Raw genomic sequence first — 20,019 nt, 5'->3', positions numbered from 1 at the left:
ATTATGGGATTTTTTTCATTATTGATCGTACATCGTACAGAGGTCAAAATTATCATACAAATACAGGGGGTTGACAGTTCTTTGACTGCTCTGGTGAGAGTAGCTGAGTGAAAATTAACAAGTGTTGACTATCATGTGAGTGAGTGAGTCTCCCTTTATCCCTGGTTCCCTTCATGCAGTCATGTGACATGGGTTTAAGTTGAGTGACAAAGGCAGGCTGTTCTTTAAAATCCCTCTGTAAACCAGTGTCAACTGCTGGCCTACACCTAGGCCTACAGTGAAGTTCATGTGTGCTTGGACTCTAAAAACCTCCTTTTCATCTCTTACAGTACCCTATATACTCAGCATGTGCTGCTGCTTTGATATTTATATGGCTCTTTGTGGATTACAGAAGCTTGCGACTAAAGTCCAAGTCAGCAATATTCACATGAGCAAGATTAGTCAAAAAAATTTCTCCCACCTTATTACTTGTAGCAGTGATGCAACAGTGCTCAGTACTTCTATTCATTGCTATAGATCTTTTGAAACATTTGAACGGAACTGACAAAATTTCCTATTTCATTCTGAGCTTTATTATCCCAACCTAATGAATGGAGGTAGCTATAAACATGCATGTGAATGTCATGAAGTAGGTTTCATGCTTTTAGTTTAGTGCATTCAAAGCCCCTGACCTTGCAAACCTTGCATCATGCAAAGATGTTTAATTGACCTTTATGAAATAATTCCATAAAGATCCATTTAAAAAAAGTGATATAGTGCCCTCTACTGATTTAATCTGCTTAAAACATAAAAATGCCCTTTTTAACCACAACACACCTATCAGATGTATCTGTACATTGCTGTTGTTTTTAGAGTGCAATTAATGATTGGAATTTTAATTCCTTTTTAATCTGATCAGTTGCACAGTTAATAAAAATTCATTCTGCATATATGCTGTTTTCTTGCTACTGTAAGGCCTGCCAAATCGGTCCAACGACAGTTTCTGATAAGCAGGTGAAGGTCTCTGCGTGTTACTGTCTTTCCTGCGTGGCAAAGTAATTTCATTCCATTTCAGCTTTTATCTGACTCCATTTTATAACAACCTCGAATTAAGGTTAGATTGGTTATTTATTTATATAATAGTTAGAAATACATTAGATTATTTTATTTAACTCTTTACATTATATTTGATTCATTAAGAATCTATGTCGCTCAGAGAGTATTGCGCCGGTCGTTCTTTTTTAGAAATCTCACGGATCTCACGATCACAAACTCACCATTCTGATCGATAACCAGAGGTTATGGCTAAAGCAGTCTAACAATGCTGCCGCACATGCTTGCTATTGTTAAAAAAGTACCCATGTAGCCCCCTACAGTCGCTCATATAACAACTTAGTCAAAGCCCAAACAATAACCAGAGGTTATGGCTATACATTAAGATAATGCAGCTTCATTTTCAGTGATGCCAAAGGTAGGACTTTTAAAACAGGATGTGAGTTGTTTTAATAAGATTTTCTATGGATATTTTAGATCAATGGCTGTTAATACGCTTTGAGAATTCATGTTAATGAACTGAGAAATCACAAGATCTTTGGCTGAAATGCAAATTCCACTGAATTAAGGCATGACACTAGAATGAAAGGCATCATTAAAGTAAGGACATATAGTAATAGTATTTAATAATAGTATTTTCAGTAACAATATGCTCTCTGCCAAGAAGAAACAGAGTCTGTATTTTACAAATCTGTTGCCATCTCTAGTCTACTCTTTAATAATCTTTGTGTGATATTATGGTGCGGTTTTGTCATTTTACTTCAAAGGGGTTGATTTTAATTTAATTTTAGTTAGTGTGTAATGTTGCTGTTTGAGCATAAACAACATCTGCAAAGTTACAACGCTCAAAGTTCAAAGCAAAGGGAGATATTTATTTTACAGAAATCGCTTTTTATGGACTACAACAAAAGACTGATAGGGACTACAAGCTTCGTCCCGGGTTAGTGACATAACAAACGATCAAATTTACATAAACCCTGCCCCTGGAAACACGCAACAAAGGGGTTTAGTCCATTAGAAGAGAAAGAGTTGTTGTAGCCTAGTAGAACACATTTGGAAGTCTGCTCAAGCTGTCACATTCGTCTTTTCACATTTATTACAGTACAGTATGTAACACAAATGGCATGTCACTCTGTAACAGTTCCCACACGAGCGATTAGATTATCATGACAGAATATGCTAATCAATGACTTGAAGATAGTTCCATTCCATTCACAAACTTCCTATTGCATTTTACATGTTGTCACTTCTTCTTGAGTCTCTCAATCTTTGTCCGTCTCCGGTTGACTCCGGTTGACTCCGACTGACATTTTAGTGCGTGTCAGCAAGCGGCTAAGGACACAAGCTCTTGAAGCTCCGCCCGTACACACACAAAACGATGTGTTTTTTCTCACCCTCAAAAAGGGACAATTTTAACATGTTATAATTATCTGTGGGTATTTTGAGCTAAAACTTCACATACACACTCTGGGGGCATCAGAAATTTACATCTTGTAAAAAGGGGCATGATATCACCCCTTTAAAACCCCTATATCCCTTTACACTACCATTCAAATGTTGGGTGTATGTAAGATTTTTTAAAGTTTGTGAAAGAAGTCTCATGCTTACCAAGGCTGCACTTATTTGATCAGAAAATAAAATAATATTGTGAAATATTACAATATAAAATAACTTTTTTCTATTTTAATATACAGCGCTGTGCAGAAGTCTTGGGCACGTAGTCTTAGGCACGTTAGTATTTTCACCAAATAAAAATGTTTTTAAGCCAGTTATTTGTATCTTTTGCTGTAGTGTTTTAGTAGGAAATATCGGTATACATTTCCAAACATTCCTCTTGCCATTAAAGGTAGGGTATGCAATTTTCAGAGAGGCTAGCAACAGCGATTTAGATTGGAAAGCATAGAATCCCACCCTTCCTTCATAATGTCTCCAAAGCCACGCCTCCTACAAAACACATGAACACGTACAGCAGGGAGCAATCAAAAGGAGAGGCTGCTCACTGCAGAGCCATGAGTCCAGTTTCCCTTCTCTGGACATCGACCGCCCTCTCTCTGGATGTAATTTTGGTATAATGGGTGACGCTAGAAGGTCCAACCACAACCTAGATTTCTATCTCTTACAAATTACGGTAGTGATGGTGTGAACACAGCATAACCTCAGTGTTTTGGTTCAGGAGGAACTTTTATAGGTGGCTGCTTTTTCGGTTGCGGTGCTCGATGACTGAGGTCTGTCCAGCTCCCTAGCTTCCGAGGTCAGGAATCAGTACCGGTATATTGTGTACATGAATTCGGGCACTGGTAAGGACAGTACCCTAGCTCACCACACATTTGGACACTGATGACTCTATTTTCGCCGACATGACAATGTCCACATTGTACAACATCACTATTGGTATGAACAATAGCAGAACTGATATCTTTCTAACATTATGTTTTAATGTTGTTTAAAGTATATTATGATAAATACTTTGCTTGTTACATATACGTGCAACATTAAAGTGGCTGACTCCCTGATCAGTGCCCTAAATACTGAACCAGGGAGCTGATTGAGACCGTCTGCATAGCATGAAATGCGTTGATGATGCATGATGTCTGTGCGAGCAGGGTGCACGGAGGTATGAAAATACATACAGTCAGGTAGAACTGTCTTTGCCCTGTCATTGTATTCGGACTGAATTCAATGATTGGATGAACATTTTATGGTCCTAAGCCTTCCACATACGATCTATGTACAAATACATACCACTTAACTTAGTGATTGTTGACAGGATCTGAAGAGACTTTCAAAATGTTTCTGGAACAAGTCACCTACCCTATCTTTAATTCTAATAATCCAGTAAGATTTATGTATGTACAGTACAAGGAGTCTGACAACAACCGGTATGCTCTACACGGAGCTCCTCCCTCCACAGGCAGCTCCTGATTACTGCACTGTCCGGCAATGGGGGTGGTCTCTACCTCTGGGTGCAGGTCAGTTTGGATGACTGGCATGAAAGTCAGTTAACAGAGCAGATTCCAATTTCTATGTCCTCTAGTGGTATGCAAGATGTCCTTTAGTGGTACCCAAGATTGCTTGTCTGGTCCGTAACCCTCCCAGTCAACCAGATATTCAAGACGATTGCCACCGTCGCTGGGAGTCCAGGATGGTACAGACAGTGTAGATGAGGCCCATATCAGATTCCACAGGAGGGGGAGGCACGTCCACTGCACCAGACCCTGTGGAAGGAGGAACAAGATAATAATGGTGAGGTTTCAGGAGGGAAACATTAAAGGTAGGTGCAATTCTGTATTGTGGAGGTAGGTTTAACCAGTAGGTGACTTTGTTGTTTTGTCTCTGGATAGTGAATGGTCCAATGTAGTGGGGACTTAGCTTGTGACAGGGCACCCAGTGGCGGCTGTCCCTGGTAGAGAGCCAGACCTTCTGTCCTTGATGGTAATTAGGAGTGTTAGCTCTTGCGCCTCATTACTGCCATCTGCAGGTGGATGTGTGTTGAGTACCATACTCTCTCACTCTAATGCATCCAGTGGTTCACAATTAGAACTTCCGAAGGCTCACCTGACCAGGGAAACAGGGGCGGTTGGTAGCCGAGTGTGGCAGAGTGCTGTGAGATAACTGCGCGAGGCATGGTGGCATGATTAATGATGAGCAACACAGTCCGTGTTCATTGTCCGTAATGTTTTCCCTCAGGTGGCAAAGGTTTTCCCTCAGGTAAGTGGAGAGGGGATTTAAAAATTGCGCCGATGAAACAGCCTCTTACGTGACGGTTTATGTACTGGGTCATACTGGGCCACCAGTAACGGTTGCGGATGAGTGAGAGGGTTTGCTGGTTGTCTGGGTGCCCTGATCCCGGAGTCCATGAGGAGCAGACATAAGGTAGATGGAAAATAGGTGAGCCCCTCAGGACCTCCGGTTGGAGAGCTGGTTCGAACTGCGTTGCTTCAGTGTTCTGTTCATCGAGTGTCCACTGAATCGCACCAATGATAGTGGCTGGAGGGAGGACTTGTTCAGGTTGATCAGACGGTAAGTCTAGAGCATATAAATGAGATAAAGCATCAGCCTTTATGTTTTTGTGTCCTGGCTGGTGAGAGACTGTTAAGTGGGAGCAGGTGAAGAATAATGCCCTGTCGATGATTGTGTCTTCTGGCTTCTCATAGGAACTCCATATTACGATGGTCAGTGATTACCTCGAACAGATGTTTTGCTCCCTCCAGCCAATGTCTCCACTTTTCCAGTGCTAGTGTGATCGACAGCAGTTCCTGGTTGCTGATGTTGTAATTTTGCTCCGCCGGAGACAGTTTCTTGGAAAAGAAGGCACATGGATGGAGTTTGGTTGGATCTCCCTGCTGCTGTTATAATATTGCTCCTACTCCGCTGGTGGAGGCATTCACTTTGACTATGAATGGTAAATTGGGATTTGGATTAGCGAGAGTGGGAGCGTGTCCGATGCTTCCTGTAGACGTTTAAAGGCCTCTGTTGCAGATGGATTCCAGGACAGAGACTTGGGCCTAATACACAGAAGTGTAGTGAGTGTAGAGGTAATCTTGCAGAAATTGGAGATGAATTTGCGGTAGAAATGGGCAAATCCTAGAAATAGCTGTAGCTCTTTTATGGATGCGGGTAGTGGCCAATTCTTCATTTGGTGCTCACTGCAGAGCAAAAGGGTGGAGCTTACGCCGAGCTCCTCCTCGTTTGAGCACTCCAACAAGGAGGAGTTACGCAGCAAAGAGGAACCAGCACGTAAGCGCCACTCATTTCGCCACCTAGTGGCTATTAACGTTTATGAAGCTCTTCGTCAGATCGAAATTTTAACTTAATAGGGAAATTGTTTGTAGTATTGTTGATGTGAGATTAGGTCAAAGTAACCATAAGACTTGCATAGAACTGGAGATGCTGGAGATGCATGACCAGTGGCTTATATTGCCTAATCTTTAACATTTTTTACATTGCTTCTTTGACAAACGGCATGACTAGATTATCTGTGCAACTCTGCTTTCTTCTCTCAACCCCCAATGCTCATATTATGCTCTTTGCTTTTAAACGTGGGAACTGAGTTTCCTGTGCAGGTGTGATTAAATTTGTTTTAATAAAATGATCACCTATTTGCTTATTTCTTATTTTATATTTCTTATTTCATTTATTCCTTTTAAATCTACACTTAGGATATCCACCTAAAAAATGAATGCATGTACAACAGTGAAGTTGTGAATATAATTTAAATTGTCTTATTCAAATGTTAATAAGTAACGTGTCCAGTTTTCTGAAAACAGGCAAGTGTCACACTAAAGAAAAAAAACAAGAGGACACGTGTGTTCTGAGACTAGTAGCAAGACAACCAATCCAGGAACATTAGCAGACTGGGAGTGTTACTTCATTTGCAATGTACTAGTCACATACTTCACTGGCCTCAAGTGTTGCTGTGTTTATTTAATTTCTATTAACCTTTATTTGCAAAATGTACAGCTAACATAAACATCAATCTTCAAGGAACAAAATGTGTAAGATAAGATACAAAATTTAATTGGAGTATGTTAAGTTTCAAGAACACCTTTTTCCCCACAAAACTTTAATTGGTTAATATTTAACAAAACCCTAAAACTGCATGACAGTACAAAAACATACAAAACAATATTAACCCAGATCTAGCTCGATCTAATGTGAACCTCATTAAAATGGTTATTCGCCAATTTACATAGGCACAGCACAGTGATATTTTCTGCAGCACACTGTACATCGCTCAATGGAGATATCAAGGGTATCATCTCCTTTCTTCAGTATTGTCAGAGGCTTCTGTGTAGGTTAAACAAACACACCATTTACAGGTCCTTCTCAAAAAATTAGCATATTGTGATAAAGTTCATTATTTTCCATAATGTAATGATAAAAATTACACTTTCATATATTTTAGATTCATTGCACACCAACTGAAATATTTCAGGTCTTTTATTGTTTTAATACTGATGATTTTGGCATACAGCTCATGAAAACCCAAAATTCCTGTCTCAAATAATTAGCATATTTCATCCGACCAATAAAAGAAGTGTTTTTAATACAACAAAAAAAAGTCAACCTTCAAATAATTATGTTCAGTTATGCACTCAATAGTCAATACTTGGTCGGGAATCCTTTTGCAGAAATGACTGCTTAAATGCGGCGTGGCATGGAGACAATCAGCCTGTGGTCCTGCTGAAGCGTTATGGAGGCCCAGGATGCTTCGATAGCGGCCTTAAGCTCATCCAGAGTGTTGGGTCTTGCGTCTCTCAACTTTCTCTTCACAATATCCCACAGATTCTCTATGGGGTTCAGGTCAGGAGAGTTGGCAGGCCAATTGAGCACAGTAATACCATGGTCGATAGCGGCCTTAAGCTCATCCAGAGTGTTGGGTCTTGCGTCTCTCAACTTTCTCTTCACAATATCCCACAGATTCTCTATGGGGTTCAGGTCAGGAGAGTTGGCAGGCCAATTGAGCACAGTAATACCATGGTCAGTAAACCATTTACCAGTGGTTTTGGCACTGTGAGCAGGTGCCAGGTCGTGCTGAAAAATGAAATCTTCATCTCCATAAAGCTTTTCAGCAGATGGAAGTATGAAGTGCTCCAAAATCTCCTGATAGCTAGCTGCATTGACCCTGCCCTTGATAAAACACAGTGGACCAACACCAGCAGCTGACATGGCACCCCAGACCATCACTGACTGTGGGTACTTGACACTGGACTTCAGTGATTTTGGCATTTCCTTCTCCCCAGTCTTCCTCCAGACTCTGGCACCTTGATTTCCGAATGACATGCAAAACTGAGCAACAGTCCAGTGCTGCTTCTCTGTAGCCCGGGTCAGGCGCTTCTGCCGCTGTTTCTGGTTCAAAAGTGGCTTGACCTGGGGAATGTGGCACCTGTAGCCCATTTCCTCCACACGCCTGTGGACGGTGGCTCTGGATGTTTCTACTCCTGACTCAGTCCACTGCTTCCGCAGGTCCCCCAAGGTCTGGAATCGGTCCTTCTCCACAATCTTCCTCAGGATCCGGTCACTTCTTCTCGTTGTGCAGCGTTTTTTGCCACACTTTTTCTTTCCCACAGACTTCCCACTGAGGTGCCTTGATACAGCACTCTGGGAACAGCCTATTTGTTCAGAAATTTCTTTCTGTGTCTTACCCTCTTGCTTGAGGGTGTCAATGATGGCCTTCTGGACAGCAGTCAGGTCGGCAGTCTTACCCATGATTGCGGTTTTGAGTAATGAAACAGGCTGGGAGTTTTTAAAAGCCTCAGGAATCGTTTGCAGGTGTTTAGAGTTAATTAGTTGATTCAGATGATTAGGTTAATAGCTCGTTTAGAGACCCTTTTCATGATATGCTAATTTTTTGAGACAGGAATTTTGGGTTTTCATGAGCTGTATGCCAAAATCATCAGTATTAAAACAATAAAAGACCTGAAATATTTCAGTTGGTGTGCAATGAATCTAAAATATATGAAAGTTTAATTTTTATCATTACATTATGGAAAATAATTAACTTTATCACAATATGCTAATTTTTTGAGAAGGACCTGTACATCTATCAGCAAAAATATATAAATAATTACACACACACACACACACGCACACGCACACACACACACACACACACACACACACACACACACACACACACACACACACACACACATGTATATATATCATAATACACACACTACCTGCATTTGCTAAAAGTTGCCAAAGGCAACAAGTGGTGTCCACATATTAATGCCAACAATATGAAAAGAATTGGTTATAGGCTAATAGGAAGTGTTAACATTAGCTGAGACAAAACTTTAAGTGCTTTGGTAAACCACAAATTACATGTAACATATTTCAGTTCTCGTTTTTTGTGACGCTAACGTTAACCTATGCATGATAACGTTTAGAGACACAAAAATTGCTAACATTCAACATTCGAATAACATTTTAATTGTCTTTGACTACCCGCTATCTTTCCAAGTGATGCGTTATTGAGCTGTATGTGCTGGCTCCTTTCTGGAGCGCTCAAACGAGGAGGAGCTAGGCGTATGCTCCACTGTTTTGCTCAGCAGTGAGCAGCCCCTCCAATTCTTTACAACTTGTACCTTCCCCTGGTCCATGCTGATACCAAATTTCATCAATGACATATCACAAAAAGTGAATAGAGGGACGATGGAACGCACTTCTCCATTTTCAGGTAGAGCTGGTGTTCATTTGGCTTTTAAACGACCTGCATAATGTGATGCCGATGGTCGGCCAGTCTCCGGGAGCATCAGGATGTCATTGATGTAGATTACAGCCCCTACAGCATGAACTGTTATTCATAGTGGCCTGATGTCGTAATGAACGCAGTCTTCCATTCATCACTCTTCCGTGTGCGGATGAGGTTATAGGCGGTATGCAGGTCAAACTTGTGGAACATTCGTGAGCCTCACAGCTGTTCCGGGGCTGTCGGGACAAGGAGAATAGGGCAGAGCTACTTGACAGTTTGAGTGTTGAGAGCTCTGAAGTCGATACTGGTTCTCAAGCCTCTGTCATTTTTGGCCACAAAGTAGAAGATTGAAGCGGCAGGTGAGATTAAAGGACGGATGAAATCTTGACGAAGAGCCGACTTGAAGTACTTCTCCATGGCATTCTGCTCAAGGATATAAAGTGGATATATTTTACCTCTAGGTAAGTTGGCCCCAGGCAGCAGCTCGATGGCACAGCTTTATGACCGATGAGATGGAAGTTTGGTTACAGTTTGTTTACTGAATTGCATCCTGGAATCCCCTATATTCCTCTGAAACCTCTGGTTGGGATTCTAGTACAGGACTCTCGATGGTCATGGATGGTCACAGTTATGGCTGTATTAGTTGGTTGAGGAAGCTAGAAGCAATTCTTGAAACAATGTGGACTCCAAGATAAGATTTCTCCCATTGAGCATCCACAGGTGTTCCAGGATGATGTCAGTGGCGAAGCCCTTCAGCACCAGAAAGAAATCTCTTCTTGATGAAGTACACCAACATTTAGAGTGAGAGTGGATGTCCAGGGAGTGATCATTCCTCATCTGCAGGGGCTTACCCAAGATCGTGCTTTTTTTTCTGGAAGGGGATTTCCTCGAGGTGGAGACTCTCTCTGATTTGAAGCTCTTTTGTGATTAAGTTTCCGGCGGAGCCCGAGTCAATTAGGGCCTGAGCTGTTGTGGAATAACGAGGGATAATCCCTGATACTGTAGTTTTTTGTGAGAGAGGAAGTTATTGGTGGTAGCTGAATGGTACTCAACCGGGATGGGGAGGACAAATGGGACAGTTCGAGATGAGATGACCCTTAGCTCCACACTACAAACACAGATGGTTACTGATGCGTTGTTGGCATTCAGATTGAGACAGATGGTAAGATTAAATTAGCATTGGTTCTGGTGCTGGAGGCGATGATGAGCCACATAGCGTCATCTTAGATGGCAGGTTGCAGTCTCTGATAGGGCTTGAAAACTTGACGATATGCCATGATGAGTGCAGCTTTGTTCCACTCACTGGCAGCAGCAAGCGTTCTGAAATGGAGAGCGAATTTCCCTGTTTCACATGAAATAGTTGATCATGCACTGAGAGAGCATTATCCGATTGACCAAACACTTCCTTGAAATGATCAGTAAAGTTTGTTAATGAGTTCATTATGGAACCATTTTGGTCTCAGATCAATTTTGCCCATTGTAATCCTTAACCAGTAAGTAGGGAAATGATAAAAGCTATGTTTGCTCGTTTGGTATGGAACTATTGGGGCTGAATCTCGAAATACAGGGAACACTGAAGAAAGAAACCTAAGAAAAAATTGCCACGCCTGAGAATGTCGATGGTTGGGCCATGGGACTGGCAAGTGAATGTGGTAAAGAATGTTTGTAGTGACAAACGAAGCTGTTGGACCAGATCTGCAAACAGGTTAGATGTTCAAGGTTCAAGGTTCATGGAGTCTTTATTTTCCCCGGGGGGTAATTCGTTGTGCAGCAGCATGTGACATAAATAACACACAGGTTATACAAAAAAACAGCCAGTAAGAAACAAAGTAAATACATACTACACAGAAGTCCACAACTCACATTGACTTAATTAAAAAAAACTATAGCAGCAGGGTTTATAGCAAAGAGTTTTTGTGTCTGTTTGTCCTGCATTTAGGCAGACTGATTCTGCGGGCCGACGGCAACAAAATGAAGCAGCTGTTCAGGGGGTGACTTGGGTCCGACAGGACTGATTGTGCCTTCTTGAGGAAAGGATGGTGCGATGATGGCAGGTAAACACTGATGCAGAGAGATTCAGGTAAGTCCATACACAGGTGATTGATTAGACCAGACAAACTGAGGATGACATGGTTGAGTATGTGTAGGAGTCCTTAATGAGTGGTGACAGCTGTTGCAGGTTGTAGGGTCTGTGCTGATGTCATGGTTTAATCGATGACAGTGAGATCAGATCTCTGTGTGGAGCATACCAGCTGTTGTCAGACTCCTTGTGCATGCAAAAATCTCACTGGATTATTACAATTAATGGCAAAAGGAATTGGAAATGTAAACTGATAAATATATGGCTTAAACACTTTTTATTGTGTTAAAATACTAACATGGCTAAGACTTCTGCACAGTACTTTATTTTAAAAGGTTGTTTATTCCTGTGATGACAAAGCTCAATTACTCTTTAATTACTCTAAATTAATTTTTTAGTGTCACGTGATCCTTCAGAAATCATGACAGTACAGCCCGATCTCAAGGCAATTCGTACGAATTTTACGAGGTGGCTATTCATACGAATTAGCCACTTTTTAATCACTAGTACAAATTCGTACGAATGGGTCGTGAGATAGCGTTGGATAGTATGGTGATTTGGTGCTCAGGATATCTTATTATTATCAATGTTGAAAACAGTTGGGCTTGACATTTTCTTGGAAACCACAATGCTTTTTCTTCTTTGATGAATAGAAAGTTTCAAAATATATATATATACATTGTAATAATCTTTAATGTCACTTTTCATCAAATGAATGCATCCTCAATAAAAGTATTAATTTCTTACTGACCTCAAACATTTAGTAGCATCAAACAGTAGTAGCCTATACATTCACTGAAGAATGACCATGATATTCTTCAAATTTCCTCTTTAAGTTCAACAGAAGAAATAGTCATACAGGTTTGGAATGATATGGTTTAATTTTTTTTCTTCACTTTTTAAAGGCATACAGTTTTACTTTTGACCTGTATCACGTGCTGAACGTAGCTTGTTCTGCATGTTCTTGTGAAGGGAAGCTTCTGTTTCAGAACACATGGTTTCTCATATGGCCTGTATCTCAAGCGTGATCGACACAGCTTTCGTTCCTCTCGTCATCAGCAAATAAAGAAAGTCCTCTGCATGAAGAAATTCTCCACGCTGATTTGCACAGATATCTTTTCCTACTCCAACATCTCTTTTATGGCCTTACATGTGTCTTGCGGTTTATTTGTACATCACAAACATGTTTTATAGAATCATTCTGGCCAGTTAAAATGTAATATAAGAAATAACTATAATTGCACTGTGATGGACTTTTCATGGCTATTGACCCAGTGTGTTTCCCTGCTTATGGCCTGAGACGCTGCAGGTTTTAGCATCCCTAGCGGTTTGGAAAATGGATGGATGGAGACCTATCATTTTAATACTTTTCACTTCAGAAACAAATTCTCACACAGGGTATAGATCTTGGTTTTTGTTTTGTTTCCATTATGGCCCACGAAACGATATTCACTGAGAACACATTCATGACATGAAAATATAATTTTCCTGAAAACACATTTCAACCTTTAAGTTAATTTTTTTTGTAAATTAAAGTAAAGCTAAAATAAAATATAAATATTAGATGAAAAACTTGAACTTGGAAACTAACTGAAATAAGTTGAAGTACTAAAACTGTAATTTTTTTTAAAGCTAAATAAAAATAGAAAAATTTACTAAAAATGGCTAAAGCACATTATGTAAATTTCTAAAATTTAAAGCAAATTCAAAATATGAATAAATACTATATATACTATACTAAAATAACACCAGTATTCCTAGTTTTATTGTGCTCACCCTAGAGCTTTTATTATTTAATTTTTTTTGAATATGAGAATTTATTAAAAATATCAGAATTTCAGTTTGGACAAGCTTTTGTTAAATTTACAAAGAGAAGGGTTTTATGTAGCTGTTAAATCATTAATTTGGCAAAGTCTTGCAGTATGTACATGTATCAAGTACTATCAACCCAACAAATGCATAATCTTTCCAGGATTTTTTTAAAAATCAATTGCTTAGAAACTCTTCCTCTGTTCATGCACATATGTCATGCACAGCCCACAAAGCCTGAGGGGCAAGTATTTTGTTCGCCTGGTCTCCACAGTAACATGGCTTATTTGATCTACTTGTATGGATGGTGTAATTCATGCCATGCTCTGATATCTTGATCTTGTCATACACTGATGACGTCAGGCGTGTTAAAATAAGAGCATAACCCTTGTACAACGTCAAAAGCAGGTCATTAAGCAGAGCACGCAGAAGGCCTTGCCACTTGTGATGGGAATCCTGGCTCTTGCAGATCCTTCCTTTCAGCTCATCTAAGAGAGCCGACTCTTTTGACTCTTAATCTGCACTTAGTGTCTTTCACAAATCAGAAACATTTTGAAATGGTTAGACATTTGAAATGTAATTGTACTATACCACATAATTTCAAAGTGTGCCATATAACAAATAAAACGTAATTATGTCCAAAAACAGCTGCATTTGTAGTTTGTTATATAATGTAATAACAGCACATAATGTAATAAGTCTCACATTATTAATGTAATAAAATATTCATAATGTAATCATTTTCTCAAAAAGTAATAAAATATTGAGCTCATAATGTAATAAAAACATTTACATTATGAGAAATGTATTACAGTATAAACTCAAAACACGTTCATATTGTCAAAACTGTAACAGCTTTTTAAAACAACAACAACAATAACAACAACAACAACAACAAACATTTGTATTCCTGTACAGTACACTTTTAAAATCCAAATCAAGTCTTAAACTAATGCACCGGATTTAAATATTCTTGCAATTATTATTGTTATCATTATTAAACATAAAAATCATTGGTATTCCTTTACAGTTTTAAAATGTAAATCATAACCCACCTACTAAATGCACCAGATTTAAATATCCAAGTTATTATTATTATTAATTGTATTACTACTACTACTACTACTACTACTATATATTTATCATATTTGTATTATTATACTTATGTTTACATAAGACAAAGACACCTAGGCTTTACTTAAAAGAGAATATTAATTGTATTTATTTATTTGACAACAAAAAGGTATACTGTTAAATGAAAAACAATACCAAGTTAATTATTACATTCTGTGCAGTCATCACATAATACATTGTTATTACATGTTATTACAACTGTTCATCCCTTGAATTCCATTGTGATGTTTTTGCATGGATGTTTTTCCAAGGAACAAATTATTCTTTTGGTCAGTCAGCCACTTTTCCATTTCACCTCTTGAGGCCAGATTTACCAGAGCCCTTCATCATCATCACAAGGGAAAAAGGTCAGGTGACGCAATATAGTAATGCAATGGAGCTGCTGGGTTATTTTTGTACATTGCATAAACGAGTAATCTCCTTTTGGTTATATAATCTTGGATTCTGTGTTCTTTTGTACTTTCTGAGCAAATTCATTTGAGTATACTGGAGCATTGTAAGTAACAATTGCATATTTCCCAAAAAGTCATGTTAATTTATACATATAATTCATTCATTGTTCATGCTTTCAATAATTTATTAATTCATTCTTTCATGTTTTTTAATGAAATAAAAACGTCTATCAGCATACAGTCATATAACCCACTGTAAATCTCAAGATTTTTTTTTAAAATCACCTTATCAGCCCACGCCTGACATTCACATGATCAAATTTCAAGCAAAAATAAGAAAACTGACCTTTTTTGGGGAAACGAGCTTTGTCACAGAGATCAGTCTTGGATATGCTGCTATGAGGAATAACCATTTTTAATATTTTCAGTCATATGATTTCCAAACTTTCTTCAATGGATGAATGCTTTGATCAGGATTTTAATTGACCAAATGATACTATAAGGAATGTGAGGAAATTGTGACTTAATGAACATACAAATAATGATTATATTTTTTAATATGAAAAATTGTTTTGTTTGATGGTTAGATTTAGATTTAGGGGTAGAGGATATCAAATATCATAAGCTCATACACAATAGATGTCAATTGGAAGTCCAAAATTTGTGTAGGTCTATTTGTGTGCGCCTTTTAAATATTGCCATTGAAAATTATATTATAGGCTATATTTCACAACAACAAAGACAACACTAACCACAACAATCACTGTATTAGGTCTCATTTTTATTATTGCTATACTCTTATTATGATTGTTAAGCTTTTTTTAACTTTCAAAGAATTTGACATGTCTAATATGGGGGTCTAGCTTATGAGTGAGCACGTGGAAAATTGTTTTGTTTGATGGTTATAGATTTAGATTTAGGGGTAGAGGATATCAAATATCATAAGTGTATTTATCATACACAATAAATGTCAATTGGAAGTCCCAAATATGTGTAGGTCTATTTGTGTGAGCCTTTTAAATATGCCATTGAAAATTATATAATAGGCTATATTATATTTCACAACAACAAAGACAACACTAACAACAACAACAACAACAAACAACAACTGTATTAGGTCTAATTATTATTATCGCTACTTTTATTATGATTGTTAAGCTTTTTGTTTAACTTTCAAAGAATTTGACATGTCTTATACAGCTTATGGGGGTCTAGCTTATGAGTGAGCACGTGAGGTCATATGCTCTGACGTTTGACGCTCATTTGTGTCTTTACATTCAGACTTGCAAATCACGAATCAGTTTCCGCCGTTTGCATGACTGTAACGCATTATTCAATTACACCACATAAAAAGGGTGTGACATTTGTAAAACACAACGGAGCGCGTGCTCACACTAAATCCCGACGTGCTCAATTGGACACAGCGATAGTGAAGGGCTCCTATAAATGCCACGCTGAGTGGGAGAGACTTTTAGACTGCATCTGCATCTGCATCTCAACTCAAGAGCATACGACGATCTCCTGACTATAGGCCTACCTGAGGACCAAGAATAGACGTCTTATTGCATTTACGACAAAACTTTTTCTTTATATTAGCCTACATATTAATAGTAATAATTTATTCTCTTTTAAATAGTAATTTAAATTACATTCAATGGAGTACCAAAAGGCGGCAGAATTGAACGGTTTTAGCAATGGCAAAATTGTCACAGAGTATCTCTGCCGTAATGGCTTTAGCGAGCTGACAGTCGATACGAAAAAAGTCGCTGTCCAGCACAAAAACGAGACATCCCGGAAAGAGGCGGAGGACGAGTCGCGGTTACCTGCTCTGGAGGCGGCGTACACAACCATACTGCGAGGTCTGGGAGAGAACACTGACCGACAGGGTCTTCTTAAAACCCCACTCCGTGCAGCTAAGGCCATGCAGTTCCTGACCAAAGGCTACCACGAGACCATCTATGGTAAGTAGGCTATTTTTTCTTCTTCAGAGAATGAAAGTATTATACAAATTTCACTCGATTTCTACGATTTCGTTTTGCTTTGCAGCGTTTTAGCAATCACAAAGTAAGATTTCAAGTTTGTCAGCAGACAGCAGACTTCAAAATCACTTTCACCATAGGAGGTTACTATAGCAACAGCAGCTAAGCGGCTTGAACCATAGTTTATTTACATAGATGGCTCATTAGCAGCTGTTTCTACGGGCCTTTATATGTAAACCGCCTGCCATATTGGAACGGTTCGTGAACATTCGAGAGCAGGTTTACTGTTGTGCTTCTGCAAATGTAGCAGTTATACGCATGAATTAATATCTATATCTGCAATAGACTTCAGCAGATGATTTTGCTAAACTAACAAAAAACAACAAGACAATGTCGTCAGCTAATGGCATTAAAAAGTGACCACGTGTTATCCGTGCACATTATTATTATTATTATTATCATTAATATTTGTATTATCATTATTATTTAAATTTCATGTGCCCTTGTAATCTTTAATCAAAGTAACATCCCCTTCCTCTTGCAATGACATCTATTCTCTGATGAGGTGTTTACTTGTGCGAGGGCGGGACAACCTGTCACTCACATGACATCCCGCCCTGTATTATTTACATATACATCATTCTGGAATTGCTCAATTAGTCAACAACAGATGCTGAAAGCACCCACTTCAATATTCTGATTTGGTGTTAAAGGCTACTTAAACAAACTACAGTAGTTCCTAATTTTTGCCTCTCTCCTGAACTGACCTGATTTATGAGAGAATTTTAATGTGAAAATGATGTGTGTCCGGTAGCAAAACACCATCAAAGTTAAGTGTTTAAGCAATTCACTTTTGAATATATTTTTTTCATATTCTACAGATATACTTAATGATGCCATCTTTGATGAGGACCACGAGGAGCTAGTTATTGTGAAAGATATTGACATGTTTTCACTTTGTGAACATCATCTAGTACCATTTTTTGGCAAGGTATGTCTCATTATCCATCAATGATTGTAATGCTTTTAGTCACTTAGTTCATCATGTTATATTATGCTTGATGCAGTGCTAGGCAGTTTTTATGGGTTATGAGAGGATCTCTGATGCATTTGTCTTGGCCTGGGAGAGTGTTTAGTGCTGCCAGGTCAATGGGTTCTTTTCACTGAGCTGCATTACATGACAAATAAATTGATGAATTATTTTATGTTAATTCATCTGTAGGTTCACATAGGATATCTGCCTAGTAAAAAGGTTGTTGGACTCAGTAAGCTTGCAAGGTGAGTATTTAACACACACACACACACACACACACACACACACACACACACACACACACACACACACACACACACACACACACACACACACACACACAATTTAGTGTGCCAGTCTCAGACGGATGATAAAGGGCCTTGTTCTCACATCAGAGTGGGACAGAAAAAAAGAACATATTAGTTACAAGTGGCTGAGTTCTTCTGTTATCACAGCCCATTCACGTGAAGCTTAGATCCAGTAGCACAGTATCCTGTCCCATCTGAAAAACGCCAGACTAGCTGACCTCTGGCGCTGAGGAAATCCCCCTCAACTCCCACCTCTACTGTGGGGTAGTTGTGGGAACCATTAACATTGCTGCCCTCACAAAAAAGCTTAGTGCTTCCTTAGTAAAATAAACACAGACAGCTGCCTTTATATCTATTACTAACTTTATCACAAACTTTTCTATAATATTTACCAGTAACACTATAGTTATATATAAATTTAGGAAACAATATTTATTGAAAACTGCTTATGAGAAAGAGGGTCAGAAAAACACTACAACATACATACTGAAAAACAGTAATATTCTGCTAATATTGTCATTATTTGCACTTAAGGATATAGCTACCTATTAAATTTTGATAAGTTCAACATTTTTGGTGTTTTAACTTGCACATTATGGATTTTGTCCCTCTTTAGGATTGTTGAAATCTACAGTCGCAGACTTCAAGGTAACTATCACTAGATACTTTCAAAATGAAAAAATAAACATAATTAGATTTTTTTTTGTTTTTTTTAAGAAACGCATACTTTTATTCAGCAAGGATGCGTTAAATTGATCAAAAGTGACATTTGTAATATTCCAAAAGATTTATATTTCAAATAAATTCTCTTTTGAACTTTCAATTCATCAAAGAATCGTGACAAAATAGATCATGGTTTCCACAGAAATATTAATCGGCACTGTTTTCAACATTGGTAATAATAATAATAAAAATAATGTTTCTTGATCACCAAATCAGAATTTTAGAATGATTTCTGAACTTTGACAGCTGGAGTAATGATGAATTCAGCTTTGCCATCACATGAATAAATGACATCTTAAAATATCTTAAAATTGAAAACAGTTATTTTAACATGTAATATTTCACAATAGTACTGTTTTTACTGTACTATACATATTTTTTATCATATAAATTAAGCCTTGGTGAGCATAAGAGACATAGGAGACAATTTTACAGACTGATAACTTTTGGATGATAGTATTGGAAACATTACTTAGATTAAAAAAAATATTGTACATAATCCACTATAACATTTTCAATGCTAGCATCTCTTAATCTCAGACTTTACCACGGAATCCATGCTGCCCCTCATCTGTTAGTTCATTTGTGTTTTGTTTTGGTCTTTCCTGTTTTCCTGTGTTCCCTGTCATTGTTAGTTGACCTTGTGTGCGTCTCAATCAGCTCCCTAGCTTCCCTAAGTCGTGAATCAGTATATCGTGTACATGAATTCGGGCACCGAGGACCGCGTCCTCTAAGCGTCCTCATTGTACAACAGCACTTCTGTTATTTATGAAGAACTGATATCTTCCTGACATTTTTTGTATGTTATTTACAGTAAATAAATCATAAATGCTTGCTAGATTATGTTTATTATCTGTCTAGCGATGTATATGCATGAATATAATCAAATAATGGTTTGTATTTAAAAAAATAAAATCTATCGCATATCATTATGTGTTTCGCGCTTCAGAACTTCCGATAAGGGAACGTAGAGAGCATCGATGCTCCCTGGTTTTCTCGGTGCATTGTGGGAGTTTTTAAGGAGCGAATGTTTCAGTGCACTGGTAGGATTTTGCAATTGCCCTTAAAATGGCCGACTCCCTGATCAGTGTCCTGACTATTGAACTTCGGGAGCTGATTGAGACGCACTCTCACTTTCTGTTCATCCCTGCCCGTTCGATGTTAATGTTAAGCTGGTTGTGTTTATCTCTATCTCTTTGTTAATTCAGTGCTCCTGTGTTTCTGTCATTTTGTAAAGTTAAATAAACAACTGCTGTTGTAGATCCTGCCTCTCAACTCTCCTCGCCACAACAAAACATGATGGTGTTGCTTCCTCAGTGTTTTACTCGTAAT

At 38.4% G+C, this 20,019-nt stretch overlaps 2 protein-coding genes across 2 annotated transcripts in view; both read left to right on the top strand.

Annotated features, from left to right (window-relative positions):
- The first annotated feature begins 9,499 nt into the window (after positions 1 to 9,499).
- Positions 9,500 to 20,019, top strand: part of pigf (phosphatidylinositol glycan anchor biosynthesis, class F) — a 21,390-nt gene continuing 10,870 nt past the window's right edge. Inside the window, exons 1-2 of the mRNA XM_077200854.1 lie at positions 9,500 to 9,690; positions 11,169 to 11,309. The gene's annotated coding sequence lies outside the window, so the exon portion shown is untranslated. The remainder of the gene's footprint in view (positions 9,691 to 11,168; positions 11,310 to 20,019) is intronic.
- The window catches only part of gch2 (GTP cyclohydrolase 2), a 5,179-nt gene continuing 1,179 nt past the window's right edge, over positions 16,020 to 20,019 (top strand). Inside the window, exons 1-4 of the mRNA XM_077200850.1 lie at positions 16,020 to 16,605; positions 17,505 to 17,614; positions 17,846 to 17,901; positions 18,581 to 18,612. Coding sequence (XP_077056965.1) covers positions 16,299 to 16,605; positions 17,505 to 17,614; positions 17,846 to 17,901; positions 18,581 to 18,612 — 505 coding nt within the window. The 5' untranslated portion in view covers positions 16,020 to 16,298. The remainder of the gene's footprint in view (positions 16,606 to 17,504; positions 17,615 to 17,845; positions 17,902 to 18,580; positions 18,613 to 20,019) is intronic.

This window comes from Siphateles boraxobius, unplaced genomic scaffold (assembly GCF_051911475.1).
Source record: "Siphateles boraxobius isolate OS27281-9 unplaced genomic scaffold, OSU_SipBor_1 46, whole genome shotgun sequence".
Taxonomy (NCBI): Eukaryota; Metazoa; Chordata; class Actinopteri; order Cypriniformes; family Leuciscidae; genus Siphateles; species Siphateles boraxobius.
The sequence above is the reverse complement of the archived record's forward strand: the minus strand, read 5'-3'. Positions and strand labels throughout refer to the sequence as shown.